Source organism: Rhinolophus ferrumequinum, chromosome 7 (genome assembly GCF_004115265.2).
Source record: "Rhinolophus ferrumequinum isolate MPI-CBG mRhiFer1 chromosome 7, mRhiFer1_v1.p, whole genome shotgun sequence".
Lineage (NCBI taxonomy): Eukaryota > Metazoa > Chordata > Mammalia > Chiroptera > Rhinolophidae > Rhinolophus > Rhinolophus ferrumequinum.
Window position 1 is genome coordinate 20,713,570 of NC_046290.1, and position 18,249 is coordinate 20,731,818.

The window sequence follows — 18,249 nt, forward strand, 5'->3', positions numbered from 1 at the left end:
GGCTATTTCAAATTCAAGAGCCTTTGATGGATCTAATTCCTATGAACTGTACAACATTTAGCTTAAAACTCGATTTATTTTATCAACAATTCTAACATAAATGATGGGGCTTATCTTCTCATTACAGAGTTAAGTTCTCAAATTTTAAGAACTTGAATATTGTCATATAAAATATATGCTGAAGCCAGGAAATTTTCAGTTCTATATTTTATTTTATAACAACAGTAACAAATGCAATTAATTTAGCATTAGTGACCCCTCAGTGCCAAACCTTGCGCTGAGGGACTTTAGTAAGGCTCAAAGACTCACTTGTTCAAAGTTATATAAATATTAAGGATTAGAATTTTTATTAAGAATTTTTTTAAAAAATTAGAAGATAGATGCAAACCCAGGTGTGTCTGACATCTTTTCCCAAATAAGAACTGCAATATTTATTGTATGTCAAGGACTGATAAACATTTTTCATGTGTCATCTCAATTTTTTTTTTTACATAAGTCAGTAAGATTGCTAAAATTCCTCTATCATAAGATAAGACAATCAAGGCTTATAAAGATTGAAATGTCAACTCATACAGCTACTAAGTGGAATTCACTAATGTTTAAAACCTGGTCTCTCTAAAGCAGGGGTGTCCAAACTGTGGCCCGCGGGCCAACTGCGGCCCGCAATCCATTTTTAATTGGCCTGCAGCAAATTCCAAAAATATATTTAGTTTATTTAAATAAACCAGGTGAGGCAATACGTACTTCACCTCAAGTGAGTGGCCCAGCTGTTAGTGTATTTCACCGCATATGGCCATTCGTAAAAAAACGATGGAAAAAGTTTGGACACACCTGCTCTAAAGCCACACTGCTTTCCGTCTCTAAGGTGATCCTAAAAGTGAAAATCAGATCTGCATTACTTCTAAGGAATTAAGAGATAAGATGATAGATATTTTTAAATATTTTCATGATAACTAAATTATTTGTATTTTCAAGTCCTCTGAGGGAAAAAAAGAAAGAGAAACGCATCAGGCAGGGGGAAGTTGGACTAGAGAACTTCTACCGGCCTTTCCAACTGTAAGAGTAGGAGATTTGCTGTAACAAACGCTTTCAGTGTTTAATTGAGACATTTAGGAAAAAAAGGGAACAAAACCATCAAAATTCAAAAACCTCCTACTGCCTTCTCATACAGATTGTTTAAGAACAGTGAGCAATGTAAGGTGATGAATGTTAAACAGACTTATTGTGGTGATCATTTTCATGATATACACGTATACAAACATTGAATCATTATGTTGTATACCTAAAACTAATATAACATTATATCAATTATACCTCAAAAAAAAAAAAAAAAGTCCAATATTATACCCTTTTTTATATTATGGTCCACCCTGAAGGTAAACGTGGTATATATTACCAAATGATTTTTTTACATTTACAATGTAATCATCTTTTCAAAGAAAATTCTCCAGGATAAAATATACTGTGGAAGTAAAAACAATCTCATTAGAAAAACAGTATGTTTTAAATTAGTTCACTGCTATGGAATCATGTCTACTTATAAAGAAAAAAAAAAAAGAATGATAGAAAGGAACAAGGTTTGGCAAAGATCTGATTCTTTACTCTCCAAAGGAATAGAATTTCAAGTCTTAAGTAAACAGTACTAAAATAACTTTTCAAATAGAAGATGTAATTTCTTGTAACCAAACCAGAAAGGATTAAAGAACATTCTATTTTGATGTAGATACACCATAGCTGTAATTCAATTAGTTCTATAACAGTGTCTAGACTGGGTAAAGTATACTGCTACACTCTCTTCCTGAACCATAAAGAAATTCACTCTATGTCCAGCTGGAATACGGAATAAGTCAGACAATTCCCAAGACGGCCAGCTTTGAGACAGAAAGATTTTGACTCGTAGATACAGAACTTTCATTTGAACCGATTACCAACAGAGCAGCCTTAATACCTGTATAAAAATATCATACATCTCTGTGTCAGACAAAGTCTCTTAAAGAACATATATTCCTGGAATTCAAAAGCAGGAAACTATAGGAAATTAATTCAGGCTCCAGGTGTCCTGAACCAGCTCTATTTCTTTTTATATAGAGGAGAGACTAAATAATAGCTGCTTCTTAAAACTTTCCAACTTTCTTTTGAAGGACATCCAACCCAAAATAGCTTTGACACATTACTCCACAGTTTATCCTTCTTTTTCCATCTTTCACAGTCTCAAAATGTTATTCTGACACGTTTACTTACACCATTTAATGTGGCCCAAACCTGTGACTCATTAGCACAGATGTCACACTCCCACCTGACACACACTGCCACAGACTTCCTGCAGCTCATAAAGAGGGACACAAAGTAAATGTTACTTAGAAGTCAGATGAAAGGAAATTGATTCTGATTTTTAGAAAACAAGAATGGAGAAGGAAGGGGCACAGAGAGAGAGAGAGAAAGCCAGCCAATTAGCACATACTTACGTTAGTCAGGGGCGCATGTGCAAACATAGAAAATCCTTCAAAGATATACTCATGATCATCATATTCTATAACAGTTGGCCTGTCAGTCTAAAAGCAAACAGAGACACTAAGCTTAAATTAAATAATGACATGATTTGCACATGCAAAAATCCATCAGGACACAGAGCAACCAACAGGAAAGATGTAAGAACTCCATAAAGTTTGTCAATGTTTTTCCAAACACCCGGGAGAACTTTATACAAAAGTTTAATATTAGGGGGAATTCTCTGACTTAAGTAATATTAACACAATGTACTGAGACAACCAAAAATGTTTATTATGGGTCTCACAAAGGGAAAAGAAAAACAAAAGGTTGGATGGCTTCATTTTCTAGGAACTTGTTTTATTTAATCCCACAATACCCAGTCCTGTTCTTACTGAACTATTTATTTCTGAACAAGAACAAGATAATAATACAGTTGACTCAAAGCTCCAACTGAAACAAAGACTCAGCATCCTGATGGTCAAGACTAGCAATAACCTAGAAGGTTCTGGAAGGCTTCAGGGTGCCTGCCTGGAGCTCAACCCTTCACAGCTCCATTCCCAGGCCCTCGAAGGAGAAGCCAACCCACCAAATGCTACGACAAATGAATTCCTGCGTAATGCCTAAGATGTTACTTACCTGAATACTGAATCTGTAATTCACGTATACAAATGTGGACTACATGTAAGAGACTGTCTTCCTTACGCCATTCTTATAGCCCACTATTTTCAATCCTAAATACTAAATATGGTTCTAATTATCAAGATTGGTAACCTAAAGATACATTTTTTACCGAGGTATTGAATATTATCCATTTAAGTATTTTATATACATACATATATATTACATATATTATATGTATTCTATATATAATATATATATACATGAGGACAAGTTGGCGGCGGGGGGGAGACTAAAGAATATCCAAATGTATAGCATTTGTTTTGTCAATATTACTATTACTGTCATTTTCTATGTGAATTGTCAACAAAGCTGGTCTAAATTAAATATAATGAAAAGAACTTCTGACGAAGTAATAATGGTACAGCCACTCTAGAAAACAGTTTGGTAGTTCCTCAAAATAGTAAACGTAGTTACTACATAACCCAGCAAGTCCAGTCCTGGGCTCATACCCAAGAGAAATGAAAACATACATCCACACAAAAACTTGTACATAAACATTCTCAGCAGCATTATTCGTAATAGTCAAAAAGTGGACACCACCCAAATGTGCATCAACTGATGAGTGAATAAATAAAATATGGTAGCTTCATATAATGGAATATTATTTGGCCATTAAAAGGAATGAGGTTGCATGTGACAACATGGATGAACCTTGAAAACATTATGCTAAGTGAAATCAGAAGCCAAACTGATCACATATTCTATGATCCCGTTCATATGAAATATCTTGAATAGACAAATTATTGAGACAGAAAGTATCTTAGCAGTTGCCGAAGGCTGAGGGGTAGGAAAGAACTGATTGCTAATGAGTATAGGGTTTCTTTCGGGAATAATGAAAATGTTCTAAAATTAAATTGTGGTGCTAGTTTCACAATTTTGTGAAAAGACTAAATATCATGAAATATACACTTTAAATACGGTAAATTTTATGGCATATGAATTGTATCTCAGCAAAGTTAAAATACATAATTATTAATAATCTAATTCTGAAATTGAAATTTCTTGACGATACAAGTACCCAGAATTAATAAATTTTGTACTGTGAAAGGCATAGCACAGTGGACTAGCTCACACAGCCATGCACGACGGAGCCAGACTGCCTAGGTTCAAATCTCCACTGTGCCACTTACTACCTGAATAACCCTGAGCAAGCTACTTAATCTCATTTGTAAAACATGGATTACTGCCCCATCTATACAGTGGGGATAATAATAACTACTTTATCTGTTAGTTTTGAGAAATAAGTTAATACATGTCAAACACTTAGAATGGTGCCTAAAACCAGTCAACAAATATTAAGTAGTATTATTACTTCATAAATACAATAGAGTTTCTTCTTTGGGTCACCAGATAATATATATAAGCTATTTGCTGATTTTTAAGAGACATGAAGGTGTTCTTCCAACTCCATAGCTCCAACGAACAGCTCCATAATTCTTTGGCTATTACATGGTACCAACAATATAAATAAAAACGGTATACAAAGAAGTATAGTAAGAATGTCAAAATAAAAGTCATTATGATAAAGGACAATTCTACCAGCATAAAAATAGGGTATTTTTAAAAGAAATAATATTTAAGAACTGAATCAGTATGTAGTCTATTCATATTTTAACCTACATATACACATTCAACCATTTACATTTTAAAATACATGCAATCTGATTTTGTTAAAAACTTACTAAAAAGTTTGTAGGAGGAGAGACTGTAATTCGATAGTGGAAAAGTCTGCCAGCATTGTTGGTCATAGGACGGCAGGGCTTGATGGCCTGAAGGAAAAAGCAAAAGAGATTAAAAGAAGGAAAATATTTGTATTTAAAAATAGACTGTATTTTCTAGCCATTTCTAACCATTGCTATGACAAAAAGAGGTTTTCTGTGTGTTCTTTCATAGCCTAGTAGAAAGAACAATATTCACTTTACCATTTATTGGATGAAAAACAGAAGGCTGGCTGTCCCCAGTATGCAGTTCATTTCCTCATATGCAATACAACGAGTTCAGACAACATAAAGATCTTTCTAGATTTAAATTTCTATGACTATCTTCCTTTTATTTGTAAAATAACACAATAATTGACCTTTGGCTAAAATCCCAATAAACTGGGGGGGGGAAAAAGACAGGAAAAATAATTATCAGAAGTAATAGCAGAAGGTTTTATTAGGAGGGGAACAACAGTGTAAAGATTAAATATATTGAGTAAAAACAGAAGGGACCAGAAATGAGGGAAGCAGGAGAGATGGTGGAACAGAACAGAATATGCATGGAGCTTAAGACAGTAAAAGGAAAAGATGAAGTAAGCAAAAGAAGCATCAGTGGACTCACTGGGTGTGCTGTGATAAACAAAGAGAGGTGTGACCCAGACCACCTTTCAAGGAAGGACTTGCTACCCCCTGTGGAGAGAGTGGACAGCAGAGTCTCAAAGCAAGGCAGGGGTATAAAGGCCTAGCCATCGCAGCCCAATTCGAATGAGCCATAATCATTCCTCGGCTCGCCACCAGGTTGATGGGGCTTTGCTGGGGCTGACTCATAGTTCGACTAATGCCTCTGTTGAATGCTGCTTATACCCTCTTCCTTTCACCAGTAAAGATACCTAAGAAACATCACGCACCTCAAACTCCACCTTAGCATCTGCTTGTGGAAAATGCAATTTTCAACAGTTGGTACCAAAAGTGATTCGAGAAAGCAGGGGAGCGCGGCCGGATGGCTCAGTTGGTTAGAGCATGAGCTCTGAACAACAGGGTAGCCAGTTCGATTCCCGCATGGGCCAGTGAGCTGCGCCCTCCACAACTAGATTGAAGACAATGAGCTTCCAGAGGGGCGGCCAGATAGCTCAGTTTGTTAGAGCGCGAGCTCTCAACAAGGTTGCTGGTTCAATTCCCACATGGGACGGTGGGCTGCAGCCCTGCAACTAAGACTGAAAACAGTGACTGGACTTGGAGCTGAGCTGCGCCCTCCACAACCAGATTGAAGGACAATGACTTAGAGCTGATGGGACCTGGAGAAACACACTGTTCCCCAACATTCCCCAATACAATTTATAAGAAAAAAAAAAACAGGGGTGGCCCAGTGGCTTAGGCGGTTGGAGCTCCGTGCTCCTAATGCTGAAGGCTGCCGGTTCGATTCCCACATGGGCCAGTGGGCTCTCAACCACAAGGTTGCTGGTTCGACTCCCATAAGGGATGGTGAGCTGTACCCCTGCAACTAACAACAGCAACTGGACCTGGAACTGAACTGCATCCTCCACAACTACGATTGAAAAAGGACAACAATTTGAGTAGGAAAAAGTCCTAGAAGTACACACTGTTCCCCAATAAAGTCCTGTTCCCTTTCCCCAATTTAAAAAAAAAAAAAAAAAGGCAAGCAGGGGAGATAAGATGGGGTTTTGGAGCTGAATCACCACCCAACTGGCAATAAGGAACCCATCATGGTGGTTGGTGGAGCACACCGCCCCGGCACCAGATGGCACACCGATCGGAACTTTCGAAGATGGTAAATTGGGAGGCTGTACCAGCAGAAGCAGGTGTTTAAGATGGTGAGAGAATGGTAGCTACAAGAATAAAGGTATAGATGGCTGTTGCTAAGCACCACGGATGCTCTACCATGTTCCTCTAAGGTACAAACCTTGTTCCTTTAAGGTACAAACTTTGGTGTACTTAAAATCACCTGGAGGGCTTGCTACATCTCAGAGTGCTTGCTCCCCACCGCCAGACTTTGATTCAGCAGCTGAACTAGCTGAGAATCTGCATTTCTAACAAGTTCCCAGGGATGCTGGTATCAGTCAGAAGACCTCACTTGGAGAATCATTTCTCTACAGAAATGAACAGCAGAAGAGGAGTGGTAATTGGAAGCCAGATGTGAAAGCCAGAGGGCCTGTTGGAGTCATACAAAGAAGCTCTCGTCACCACAGTGAGAGGTCAGAGCAAACCAGGACCAAGCCCAGAACTTATTAAGTCAGAGTGGATGGACCTTAAAGACAATTAACAGACAACCAAGATAAGTCTGTTATGCCAAGATCGGGACCTGGAAACAACCCACCTCTCGCCCCCAATCAGTCTATCTCCCCTCCTGGCTAACAGACCTATAATTAGGGTCATTTCGCAGCCTCACCCATCTGGGGAGGTGCTGGGAGGAGAGATTATATCCCAAAGGAGCTGCAAGGACTGACCAGCAAGTGCCAGGAGCAGAAGTCTGTACAGAACCGGATACTGAGAGTGCTTGGTCTAAAGGGCCAGAACATAAAATTGGTTAAAGAAGACTTTACTGATTTGGGAGCATTCAGGATTCAAGGACACCAAGGGATGCTGGGAACTCCCTACTAGGATGTCTCCAAAGAGCATGAGAAAGCAATGGCCCACACTGAGTGAAGTTAAAGCACCAAAACTGCAATGACAGACAGAGGAGGAAGGAATTCAAAGATTCCAGGAAGTGGGCATATCGGAATGGATATTCTACCTATGACTGAAAACTAAACCGATAGGCATATTTCACGGGAAGGCCCAGAGGACATGGCACCTGGTGAAGGGCACACCGTGGTGCCCTCCTCTGCAGGCCAGGGCTGACTGCGAGAGACGCTGTCACAGAGCAGAGCTTGCCGCATTAACAGATACGACGGTCCTCTGAAACAAGAGGCCAGACTGGCAAAGGGGCTCACTTAGGGTTGCCGGGCAGGAATTCCTGCCCGTTCTCAGGAATTCTTTTCGCTTTCCAGTTCCCGAATCCCGAGACACAAACTGTTTTCTGTTCTCCACGATGAATCATTTCCACAAAGTGACCACCAATACTACCACCCACCCGGGTTCAAGAAGCCGATTTTCCTGATTTCCCAACCAACTTTTCTCGCGATTCAGAAAGGGAAAAGTGAAAAAAAATTCCCAAGAACAGGTGGGAATTCCCACCCGGAAACCCAAGCGATAAATAGGAAAAATGTCTAAGAGATACACTGTGAGTAGTGCCTTTATTTCCCATTGTGGGTATTACTGGGTTCAAGAAGCCAGTTTTCCCATTTCCCGACCAACTTTTCTCAGGATTCGGGAACAGGAAAGTGAAAAAAATTCCTGAGAATGGGCGGGAATTCCCGCCCGGAAACCCTATGCTCACTGTTAGAAGCCAGGCTGCATAATTATATTCATGACCAGCAAGATCCAAGTGGCAGCACCGGGGTCTGACCCACAGAGTCATGGAAGTTGTGGACAGAACACAGTGTCCTTAAGTGCAAAGTCAGTGGGGAGCCGACAAGAGTACTACTTAGCTTGCACCAACAGGAACAATCAGAACGGATGACTAAGCTGCTAAAGGTAGGTTGCTCCAATAAGTCATGATCCCTTGCCCAGTTCCAGACCTGATCAGGTTTTCAGACTGAAATCCACTAACTGAAGAGGTAGCCAGTTCCCAAGAGGCCTTGCAACACCACGACAAGCAAATGTGGGCATGACAACTCTGTCCTTCCCCAAAAGGGCCTGAGGCCATTTACCAGGGTAACTACATCAGAGAAAGGGGAGCCTGGACAGCTCAAGGCGTGGTAGACACAGCATCTGATTCAACACTTCTCAGAGATGGCGGGCAGCATCCTGGTACCCCCAACAGAGTGGGGAAACATGAGGTCAAGGTGGTAAACGAAATCTTGGTCACTGTCTGGCTCACAGTTAAGTCCAGAGTCCATAAATCCACCCAGTGGTCACTTCCCGGGTCCCTGACTGTATCATTAGAAGTGACAAAATTGGCAGATGGCGCCAACCCACACTGGTCCACAGTTAAGAGTCATCGTCATGCGAAAGGTCAAGCAGAAGCCACTGACATCACCATCACCCCCCACCTGGACATCAAAAACATTATCACTCGGGGCGATGGTGGAAATTAGTGCCACCCTTCAGGACCTAAACCACACGGGGGTGACGGTCCCCATCACATCTCTGTTTAATTCCCAATCTGGCTCTGGAAGAAACTAAATGGATCCTGGAGGGTGACCACAGACTACGTACCACAAAACTACCTACCACAAGCTCTGATTTCACCTGCTGTGCCAGGTCTTGTAGCTTAGAGCACATTATACGGCCTCAGGTATCAAATATGTGGCGGCTGATTTGCTGAAGGTATTATTTTCTAACCCAGTCAGAGTGAGGATCAAAAATGGTTCGCACTCCCATTGAACAGACGCCATTTAGAGTTTTCGTTCCCGGCCTGTGTTAATTCTCCCACTCACTGGCGTAACACAGTCCAAGGAGCTCGTGACCTCCTGGACCTTCGGCAGAACACTATATTGGTCCACTGCACCTCTGACATTATTGTTGAGCAAGCTAAAAGCCTTGGTTAAAACACACATACTCCAGAGGGTGAGCTGAGCCCTACGAAGATTCAGGGGCCTCCCACAGACACACCATTGTCAGGAGTCCGTCATCGGGGGAGTGCCAGACAACCATCCAAAGTAAAAGACCTATTACTGCTTCTCCCACCTCCTACGATGAAGAAGGAAGCACAACAAGCGGGTCTTTTCGTGTTCAGGAGGCAGCATAATCCCCACCCAGGAACACTACTTTTTACAGAGTGACGCAAAAGGCCGCCAACTCCAAATCCGGCTCAGGTGAGAAAGGCAGGAGGGTTCCAAGCTGCAGTGCAAGCAGCCCTGCTGTAGAGGCCATACAATTCAGCAAATCCTACACGGTTCGTGGGAAGATGCTGAGAGGAGTTGGTGGCCATACCGGGAGAATCACAATGCTGGTCTCTGGGGCTCTGGAGCAAAGCCAAGCCATCTAAAGTAAAGAATTCTATGCCTCTGAAAAAACAACTTCTGGTATGCTGCTGGGCCCCGGTAGGTATGGAAGGAGGGCCAAGGGACAGCAAACAGACATGTGCCTGGACCCTGCCCATCGTAAGCTGTGTTCTGACAGTCTGTCTCACCCAGGCAAAAGTTTGGGTGGGACCAGAAACGATCTAGCGTAAGAGGGAGGTGGTACATCCAGAATTAAGCACATGAACCAGCAGCAGGCACAATTGAGTTGTATAAGCAGGTAGCCCACCACTGTTGCACCAGCACCCCACCCTCTGCTGATGACTAAGGATGGAAGGATGACAGCAGAGGGAAAAGCCCAAGACTGATTTGTAAATGGGTCAGTCAGTAAAGGGGTACAAGCTGAAAACAGATTGTGCTGCAGACTCATTCAGCGATGGTTCTGAAAGAGTGATGAGGGAACATCTTCCCAACGGGCAGAGTTTCAGGCCATGTACCTGGTCATCCACTTTACGTGGAAAGAGAAGTAGCCTGAGGTTGGAACACAGATGGGCTCACGGCAGAAGCTCGTGGCCATGCCAGCTGGTCAGAGGCCTAGAAGGAAAAAGACTGGAAGATCAGGGATAAGAAGGCCTTGGGATAGAGAATTGTGGGTGGACAAATGGGGGTGAGCACAGTGATCGCTACGTCACCTGTGGATGTCCATAGGAGAGCACCCACTATGGAAGAGGTACTATCCACTGAGTTGACAAAATCGCGCATCAGCCCCCAGAGTTTACAGGACAGGTACATGAACCAAATGGCCACAGCAGCACAGATGGAGGCTTCATGTCAGCCCAACAGCATGGACACCAAGGTTAAGCCAACCGCCACTGCTGAACGTCCAGCTGGCCACCTACAACGATCAATGCTGGGCCCCCAAACTGGCACCATTCCTTGAGGAGACCAAGCTGCCTCTTGGTAGGAAGCTGACTACATCGGCCCCGTCCATCTTGAAAGGGCCAGAAGTTGGGTCTCGCAGGAAGGAACATGACTCTGGGTATGAGTGTGCCTGTCCGTGGGTCCTCGGGTCCAGCCCCACTACCCACCCAGGTCTCCCTTCAAAGAAGGGCCTGTGGGAACAGCAGTCAGCAGACAGCCTGCAGCCATCAGCAACTTGAGGGTCAGCCTCTGCTGCAGATGCTCCTGCCCCAAAGTCGTGCCCTTCCTGGGGCAGCCTGCTCTGGGGAGAGGCTGATGGGGTCATGCAGAACATTCCAGCCCAATGCAAGACAATTCCGGCAAGCCAGGCTTCATCAGGCCCATCACCAGTGGGCCTCTCCCTCCGCTCAGTCCTGCCTCTGCTCTCTTCCTGCCTAATCCCCATTAAACCTCTTGCATTCCAAACTTCATTTTCTGCTGTCAGAGATCCCCGACGGAGGCACATGTGCAGACACTCACACAGTGCCAATCTTGTCCCACAGTACCTTGCTACACTTGCCAACTTTCAAAGACAAATGAGGTAACAGTGCGGCAAGTAATTCAAATTGTACATCATTGTCTTACTTATTCCAATTATTGTTATGACCTCAAACAAGTTTTAAATAGAAATTAAGGATTTAACTATACTATGTTTAAATATAATATGCTGAATCATAAAGTGACAATCCTGGGATTAGTAAGAATAAGCTATGAAAATAAAAGATAACGGGGCAAAATGAAAGAAAATAACTGAAAGGGAGTAGTTACATATAACTCTATTACGTAAAAGTATTCAACTCAATCAGCTAGACATATTTGGAGTGTCCCCGACGAACCAGGCCTGGGGGACACAGCTGGAACAGTCTGTGTGCTAGTCACAGTTTAGTGGGGACAACAGACTAACAAAGAGAACAGTATATACCCCATGCACCCCAAGGGAAAGAGGATGTGTGCCTTATGTACCTTAGTGAGAGCATTTCTCCAGAGTAATTCATAATCATTTGTAATAAAAACATGAAAAAAAGATCATACTACGTACAGTATTAGGATACTTAAAATAATAAAAAAACAACTCAAATGCTTTGCCTATCTTAAATAATGAACCTTCCAAAACTTGTTATAATTTCCCTGGTAACATTCCCTACTCCAACTCCAAACTCAAGGACTGTTCTTCTCCGCTTAACAGTAACGGAGACTATCAGGGAAAAGCAAAAGACTTTTTCAGTGGTCTGGCTTCATGTGAGGAGAAAAGGGCGGCAACAGCATCTGTCCACATGCAGCTTCTCAGTGCTACAAAGGTAACAACCCAAACCAGTTACCTCTTCTCCGGGATAAATGCTGTGTCTAATTCCTGTGCGTCTGGCTTTCGCACTGCATTTGCAGAGTGGTCCATCATTCATCTGTCAAAAACGAAAGGGAATTCGTTTTCACTGCGGGGAATCCACAACACACACGATGCTTCGGAAACTGTGTGGGTGCTAATGTCATGAGTCCTAAAGCTCTGAAGAGGCTGTCCTGGTTAGGAGATTAAAGGGGGGTGCCAAAACCAAGAGAGCCACAAACTTGTCTGTATTGTTGGATAAAAGGAAAACTGTATGACAACTCCGGATTCCCGTTACTTGTGCAGCCAAGCAGAAAATATCAGTGTCAGCGCACTGTTGGCTCCCATCTTCTCCTACCACTCTTCAGTATGTTGCTCCTATTTCTTATTTCAGGGAAAACGACTCTTTTGCAAAATAAAAGTATATTTTATTTACTGAAGGAACACACTGAATGCTTTGAAGGTGACACGCAGATTATATGTTCTCAAAAGAGAAACCTAAAGGTGTCAAAGCAGAGAGAAGAAAATGCCTACTAGAACCAACCCAAAATACTTTCAACACTAATCAGGCGAGTCTATGCCTGTTTTTTCACCTGAATTCATGTCACTGCCATTGAACTCCACCCACATTATTAATAAGTGAGTAATGCCCGACTGCCTCTTAGGTAGAATGATGACTGCTAAGCACTGGGGGGTAGAAAAGGGGATAAGCAGTTCAGGGTCTGTGTACAGTAAGTCCTCACTTAACATCACGGTCAAACAGGTTCTTTGAACTGCAGCAAAAGGACATAACAAAACCCACTGTACCACAGGCTCACTGATATAAACACGAGTTAGGTTCCAAAGGCATCCCAACATCGTAACAAAATGACATTGAATAAAACAGCATCATCAAGGACCTGCTGTACTCAAGGCATATTTATTCTAGACAGGAGAAATAACATACATACGATGTGCTTAGAAATTTTAAAGAAAAAAGATCAGTCCAGATGGAGATACAACTGTCCTCAAAGAGACAACATGTGAAGGACTGAACAGGACAGAAAAAGAAGATGGCTACTCTACACGAGGCACCAGCATGAGAAAAAAAAGAGATGGAAAAAAGCACATGTTATGTTCCATGAACATGAGAGCCATCTAAATGGATCGTAAGCGATCCAAAGGACCACAGAAGCAGAACTGAGGGCAAAAATCTTAAAGGGCCTTAAAAGCCAGTTTCATCAGTTTATTCAATATAAATGATAATCCTGAATCAAACAGGAGAGCAGAGCATCAGTCTGGAGACTGAGGAAGTGGAGTCCCATCTCTTACTTTCTTTGTTTAAAAAAAAAAATATATTATAACACATATATACATTTACACACACACACACACACACACACACACACAGAGTTCTTTACAGGTCTAAGGATTTTTAACTCCCTGTGTCCAATGAAAATATCTCAATAACACTTTGAAGAGAAATAGTAACCTGAAAAAACTATAACCTTCTTTATCCTTTTGGGAAATCTAAAGCTTCGGTGGCACAGCAGAGGAATAACATTGTTACCTAAAAAAATATCATGTTAAGATATTACCCGAAGTAACAGCTGGCAAACAGAGATATAATGGATTCCCTCAAAAGTCACAGCACACTTCTAATGCTGGTCACAACTTGTGATGGAAAATGTGGAAAAATCACTTAGTGGTCACTGATTTCCTGGGGAACAGACAGACATCCTACAGTCCTGCCTTTTCGTAGGGTCTGGGCCCCAATGCAGATCAGCCCTTTACAAAGCTCAGCTGTACAGAGGACACAAAACCCAATCTAGGAAACAGAATGGTGAGAGTGTGTAGAAGGCCCTGGTTAATCCCTGACAAGAATAAGAACCCACAGACACCAAGGGGTAGGTACAGTCCAGTAAAAAGACCACATGGGGGAAGGGGAGTGACGACTGATGGACATGGGATTTCTCTCAGGGAAGACAAAAATGCTCTAAAATTAGATTGTAATAGTGGTTGTACAATCCTGTGAATATCCTAAGAAACATTGAATTACACACTTCAAGTATGCAAACTATAAGGTATGTGAATTATAACTTACTAAAGCTATTTAAAGAGAACATGTACATGATCAATATATCAAACTAAGTTTCAAAATTCACTGACAATTGTAAACATTTCTGCTCAATCCCAAGAGAGCAAAAGGGACCACAAAGTACATCCTTCAGGCATTCTAACTATATTAATTCTACGAAGAAAAAAAAATTTAGATACAAGTGCCAGAAGAAGAGCATTCAAATAAACATCGAATGGTATGAATTTACTTGCAAAATATAAAATTTAAATTATTTTTATAGGTATGTATTTTATTGCACTTAATAACTTCATATGCATTAAAGATACTATGTATGTATTGTATATGTGTAAAATACAAATCTCTTATAGAGATATTATTTCGTATTATGTATTACTTCACAACAAAACACTAAGCAGAAATAAAAATATGTCCAGTTATGCCATCATTAGCTCAAACATGCTTAACAAGGACGAGAACTTACAAGGAAACGTGCCTATTACCAACTAAGAAATACGAAGTCTTATAGGACTGAAGACATTGTTTACTATGTTGCTACAAGATACCTTCCAGATGAACTGCTTGTGGAAAGACCTCCAAGTCCTCTCTGCCTCGTGCTACCATTTGTCTCCTTCTGTTCACTGTAAGTTTCATAAGCCAGCGCCATTATCGGGCTCCCTAACACAGGATTTAGGGAACAGTTGCTGTGGTGCTTCTGCTTTGGAGCTGAACTCTAAAGCAGAAAGGAAATGAACTCTGAGGAACAACACCCAGCCCTGAGAGGAAAATTCAGTTTCGATACCAGCCAACATGCATCCTGAGCCTGGAGTCATAAATGTGACCGACGTGTGGGTATGCAACCTGCACAGCAAGAGCATAAAAAACATGCACACCTGGCCTGGGTCGTTGTACCAAAGTTCATCGTGAAGTCGGTCAGGATGGGCCTTTTTGCGTTTGATTTCCGCAATGACGTCAAAAACTTCAGAATCTGAGCTGCTAGAACAGGTGCTGTCCTCATCAGACTCACACTCAGATTCGCTGGAACTTTCTAATAGAGGAGAGAGGAAAAACATGGAGAGAAGTTAAAGAAGTTCACGAGGTGGTTCTATGTCAAGACCTGCAAATGACCAAAGCTCTAAATGCGAGGACAGCTGTGTACTCTTTCAGCAGATACCTGAGTGCCTACTGTCCACCAAGGACTCCGCCAAGCAACACCATGAAAAACAATGTAGTCCACAACGCTAAGTCACGATCTAGCTGGGGAAGCAAACAAAGTTTTCACAGAAAAAGACTTAACGAACAATGCCAGAGAAAATGCAAACCACAGTGGCAGTATGGGGTTTCACATTTAAAAAGGTGCAGCAATTCAGAAAAGAGCATGTCCCCCCAATCTGGAAAAATCACTGACGGTTTCCTGGCAGGGATGTACATGACCCAGGCAGGGGGAGGGGTGGGGTTGGGCTGAGGAGGTGAGAGGAAAGCAACACAGATGGAGCACTGCAGGCAAAAGCACGGGGGCATGGGCATGGGTGGGCTCTGGCTGGGGCAAAGGCCCCACATAAAAATACGGGGACATGAGGGGTTGAAGTGTCGGGACTGCCAGACTGAAGGCTCTGAATGCCAGACTGAAGAGTTTAATTTTCTTCTCTCAATAGTAGCAATAAAAGGTTTTCGTCCTTGGAAGTGACTGGATAAAAAGAGACTGAGACTTATGCTAGGTGACATGAGCCAGTCACAAAAACCAATACTGTGTGATTCTATTTCTACGTCGTACCTAGAGCAGTCAGACTCAGAGAGACAGAAAGTGCACCGGTGGAGGGCGGGGAGGGGGAGCTGCTGTTTAACGGGTAGAGTCTCAGATTAGCAGGATAAACAGAGTTCTGGAGATTTTACATAATGTGAGTGTACTTACCACTACTGAACTGCACGCTTCAAGACGGTTAAAAGATGGATTTTGTGTTATGTGTATTTTACCACAATTAAAAAAAAAACAGACCTAGAACTTAGATTAACCTTACAAGAGATTAACATAGTACAACACAGTAGTAAAATCCAACCTTTACACAGTTGTGTTTTTGAGAGCACTGCACGAGAAAGATGCTATCGTCATCTCTCTTTTACAGATGAGAAAAGTGAGGCAGAGAGAAACGAAAACATTTGCCCAAGGTCCCATGTCAAGTGGTGGAGCAGGGATTGGAACCCAGGCCAGCTGGTTCAGTGAGTGCTTTTACCCACCAGGGATCCTGCGTGTCAGCACGGAGACACAATGAGGGTGGGCAGAGGCAAGCTAGAGAACATGCAGGAAAAGGCGTACAGAACGTCTCATCTATGTATAGCATTCTCTTAGGGACTAAGAACACAAAGTAGTATAAAAGCAGTTTCTATCCTCAACGATCTCAGAAGCTACTTGGAACCTCAGACACATAAAAAATAGACCAGTATATGAGAAACTTATGGAAGCTGTCTATGAGAGTAGAGAGAAACCTTGGGATAGAGCTGGGCTATGGCCGGTGTTTTCTCACCAAACCAGGATCCCACTGGCAGTGGACGGGACCACGAGGGGATACCTGCCCGGGAGAGGCACAATGCACAGGGAACAGCCTCCTGCTTGTGGAGGGAGGCTGGATGAGGGGCCCTTCTGAATCTGAAACTAGACAATTCCACAAGGGACACAGCCGTTAGCCTGTCTTGCAAAGGAGATCTCCTAATGGAGGAAAACTAAGATAAAAAAGAAGGAAGTTCCATTGCTATGTGTTTTCCTTGACTGTAATTAAGGAAAGTAAAATGAAAAAGAGGAAATTTCAATTTGGGACTCTCAAGGACACACCTAAAATCCGGAATTAAGCAATAATAAAAGAGCACAGGGTCTTGGTCTAGTGAACCTCTGACTCACCTAAATCTTCATCTAGCTTTGTCTTCGGAGGCTCCCACGGAGGTCGGGCAGCTTTGGCCTTTTCTTGCCGGCTCCCCAACTCTTCCTCAAATTTGTCATACAAATCACGGAGCCTACTTGTTCCAACTACAGTAGAATCCCCCTTTGAAAAATAAAGGATCGGTATTAGACACTATATTAAAAGCAGTCATACCAAAGAGACCTAAGACCTTACAAGTGATCAAAGAATTGTAACAGGAAGGTGCCATTTTTCAACCCTCAATTTAACAGACAACTGAAAACATAAAGCCCCGTGCTGGCATGATGTTCTGAATCTTACACACTGTTGGCTGACACCGTGCTCACAGGAAGGGGCATTTTGCCAACATTCAACACCATTCGAACTGTTTATCTTTGCCCTTTTGATAGGACAAAAAAATAACGACCCCTGAGAATTCAAAATACCCGACACCCTTCTAGAAAGCATACACTGCCCCTACTAAAATATCACTGACAGTTTATCGTCCACATTAATCCGGTGATCAAAACGAAATATCTATATATCCCCCCACACACACACACACACACACACCCCATAAACACAGGGCTTCATTCTCTCTCTCTCTCCCCCCACAAACAGGGTCCTGCAACACATTCCTAGAGGAAGTTTTCCACTTTTCCGCACTCTCCCCCCAGGTTGAAAATCGTTTTAAATGTCCATACTCTTTGACTTAGTAATTTTCAAAATGTAAGGACCAGACTTTTCCGATGTGAAAAGAAAATTAAAGCAAATCGTAAAATCTGCAGTGACCCCACAAGGAGGTGATTGTTTTCCCTCAGCCCCACCTCATTACTGACACTGGTGATGCTAGGATCGCGGTGACAGTCTTACCACCTCCCTGCGCCAGAGGACAAAACGCAAAGGCGGATGTTGGGCTTCCGGTTATTCAGCCTTCCTTCTACACTGGAGTTTTAATACACCCATAAAAATGACAGGTAAAAAAGATCTGCTGTTCAAATGCTCTGAAGCTCAGTAACTTCAATTCTGTTGTTTTGTTTTAAGAATAATACCTATAGCAGCCACTGTCCCCTTCTGCCTTGCAACAGAACCATGAATGCCCTCAGATTTGGGGCAGAGAACTTCT

The 18,249-nt window shown here is 42.2% G+C and overlaps 1 protein-coding gene across 7 annotated transcripts in view; it reads right to left on the bottom strand.

The window, feature by feature from the left end:
* Positions 1-18,249, bottom strand: part of DROSHA (drosha ribonuclease III) — a 111,460-nt gene that overhangs the window by 74,675 nt on the left and 18,536 nt on the right. For all 7 annotated transcript variants that reach the window (XM_033110974.1, XM_033110975.1, XM_033110977.1 and 4 more), the window contains 5 exons: positions 17,126-17,267; positions 15,126-15,280; positions 12,175-12,255; positions 4,854-4,940; positions 2,466-2,552 (listed from right to left, as the gene is read on the bottom strand). In XM_033110974.1, the coding sequence (XP_032966865.1) occupies positions 2,466-2,552; positions 4,854-4,940; positions 12,175-12,255; positions 15,126-15,280; positions 17,126-17,267 (552 nt within the window). The remainder of the gene's footprint in view (positions 1-2,465; positions 2,553-4,853; positions 4,941-12,174; positions 12,256-15,125; positions 15,281-17,125; positions 17,268-18,249) is intronic.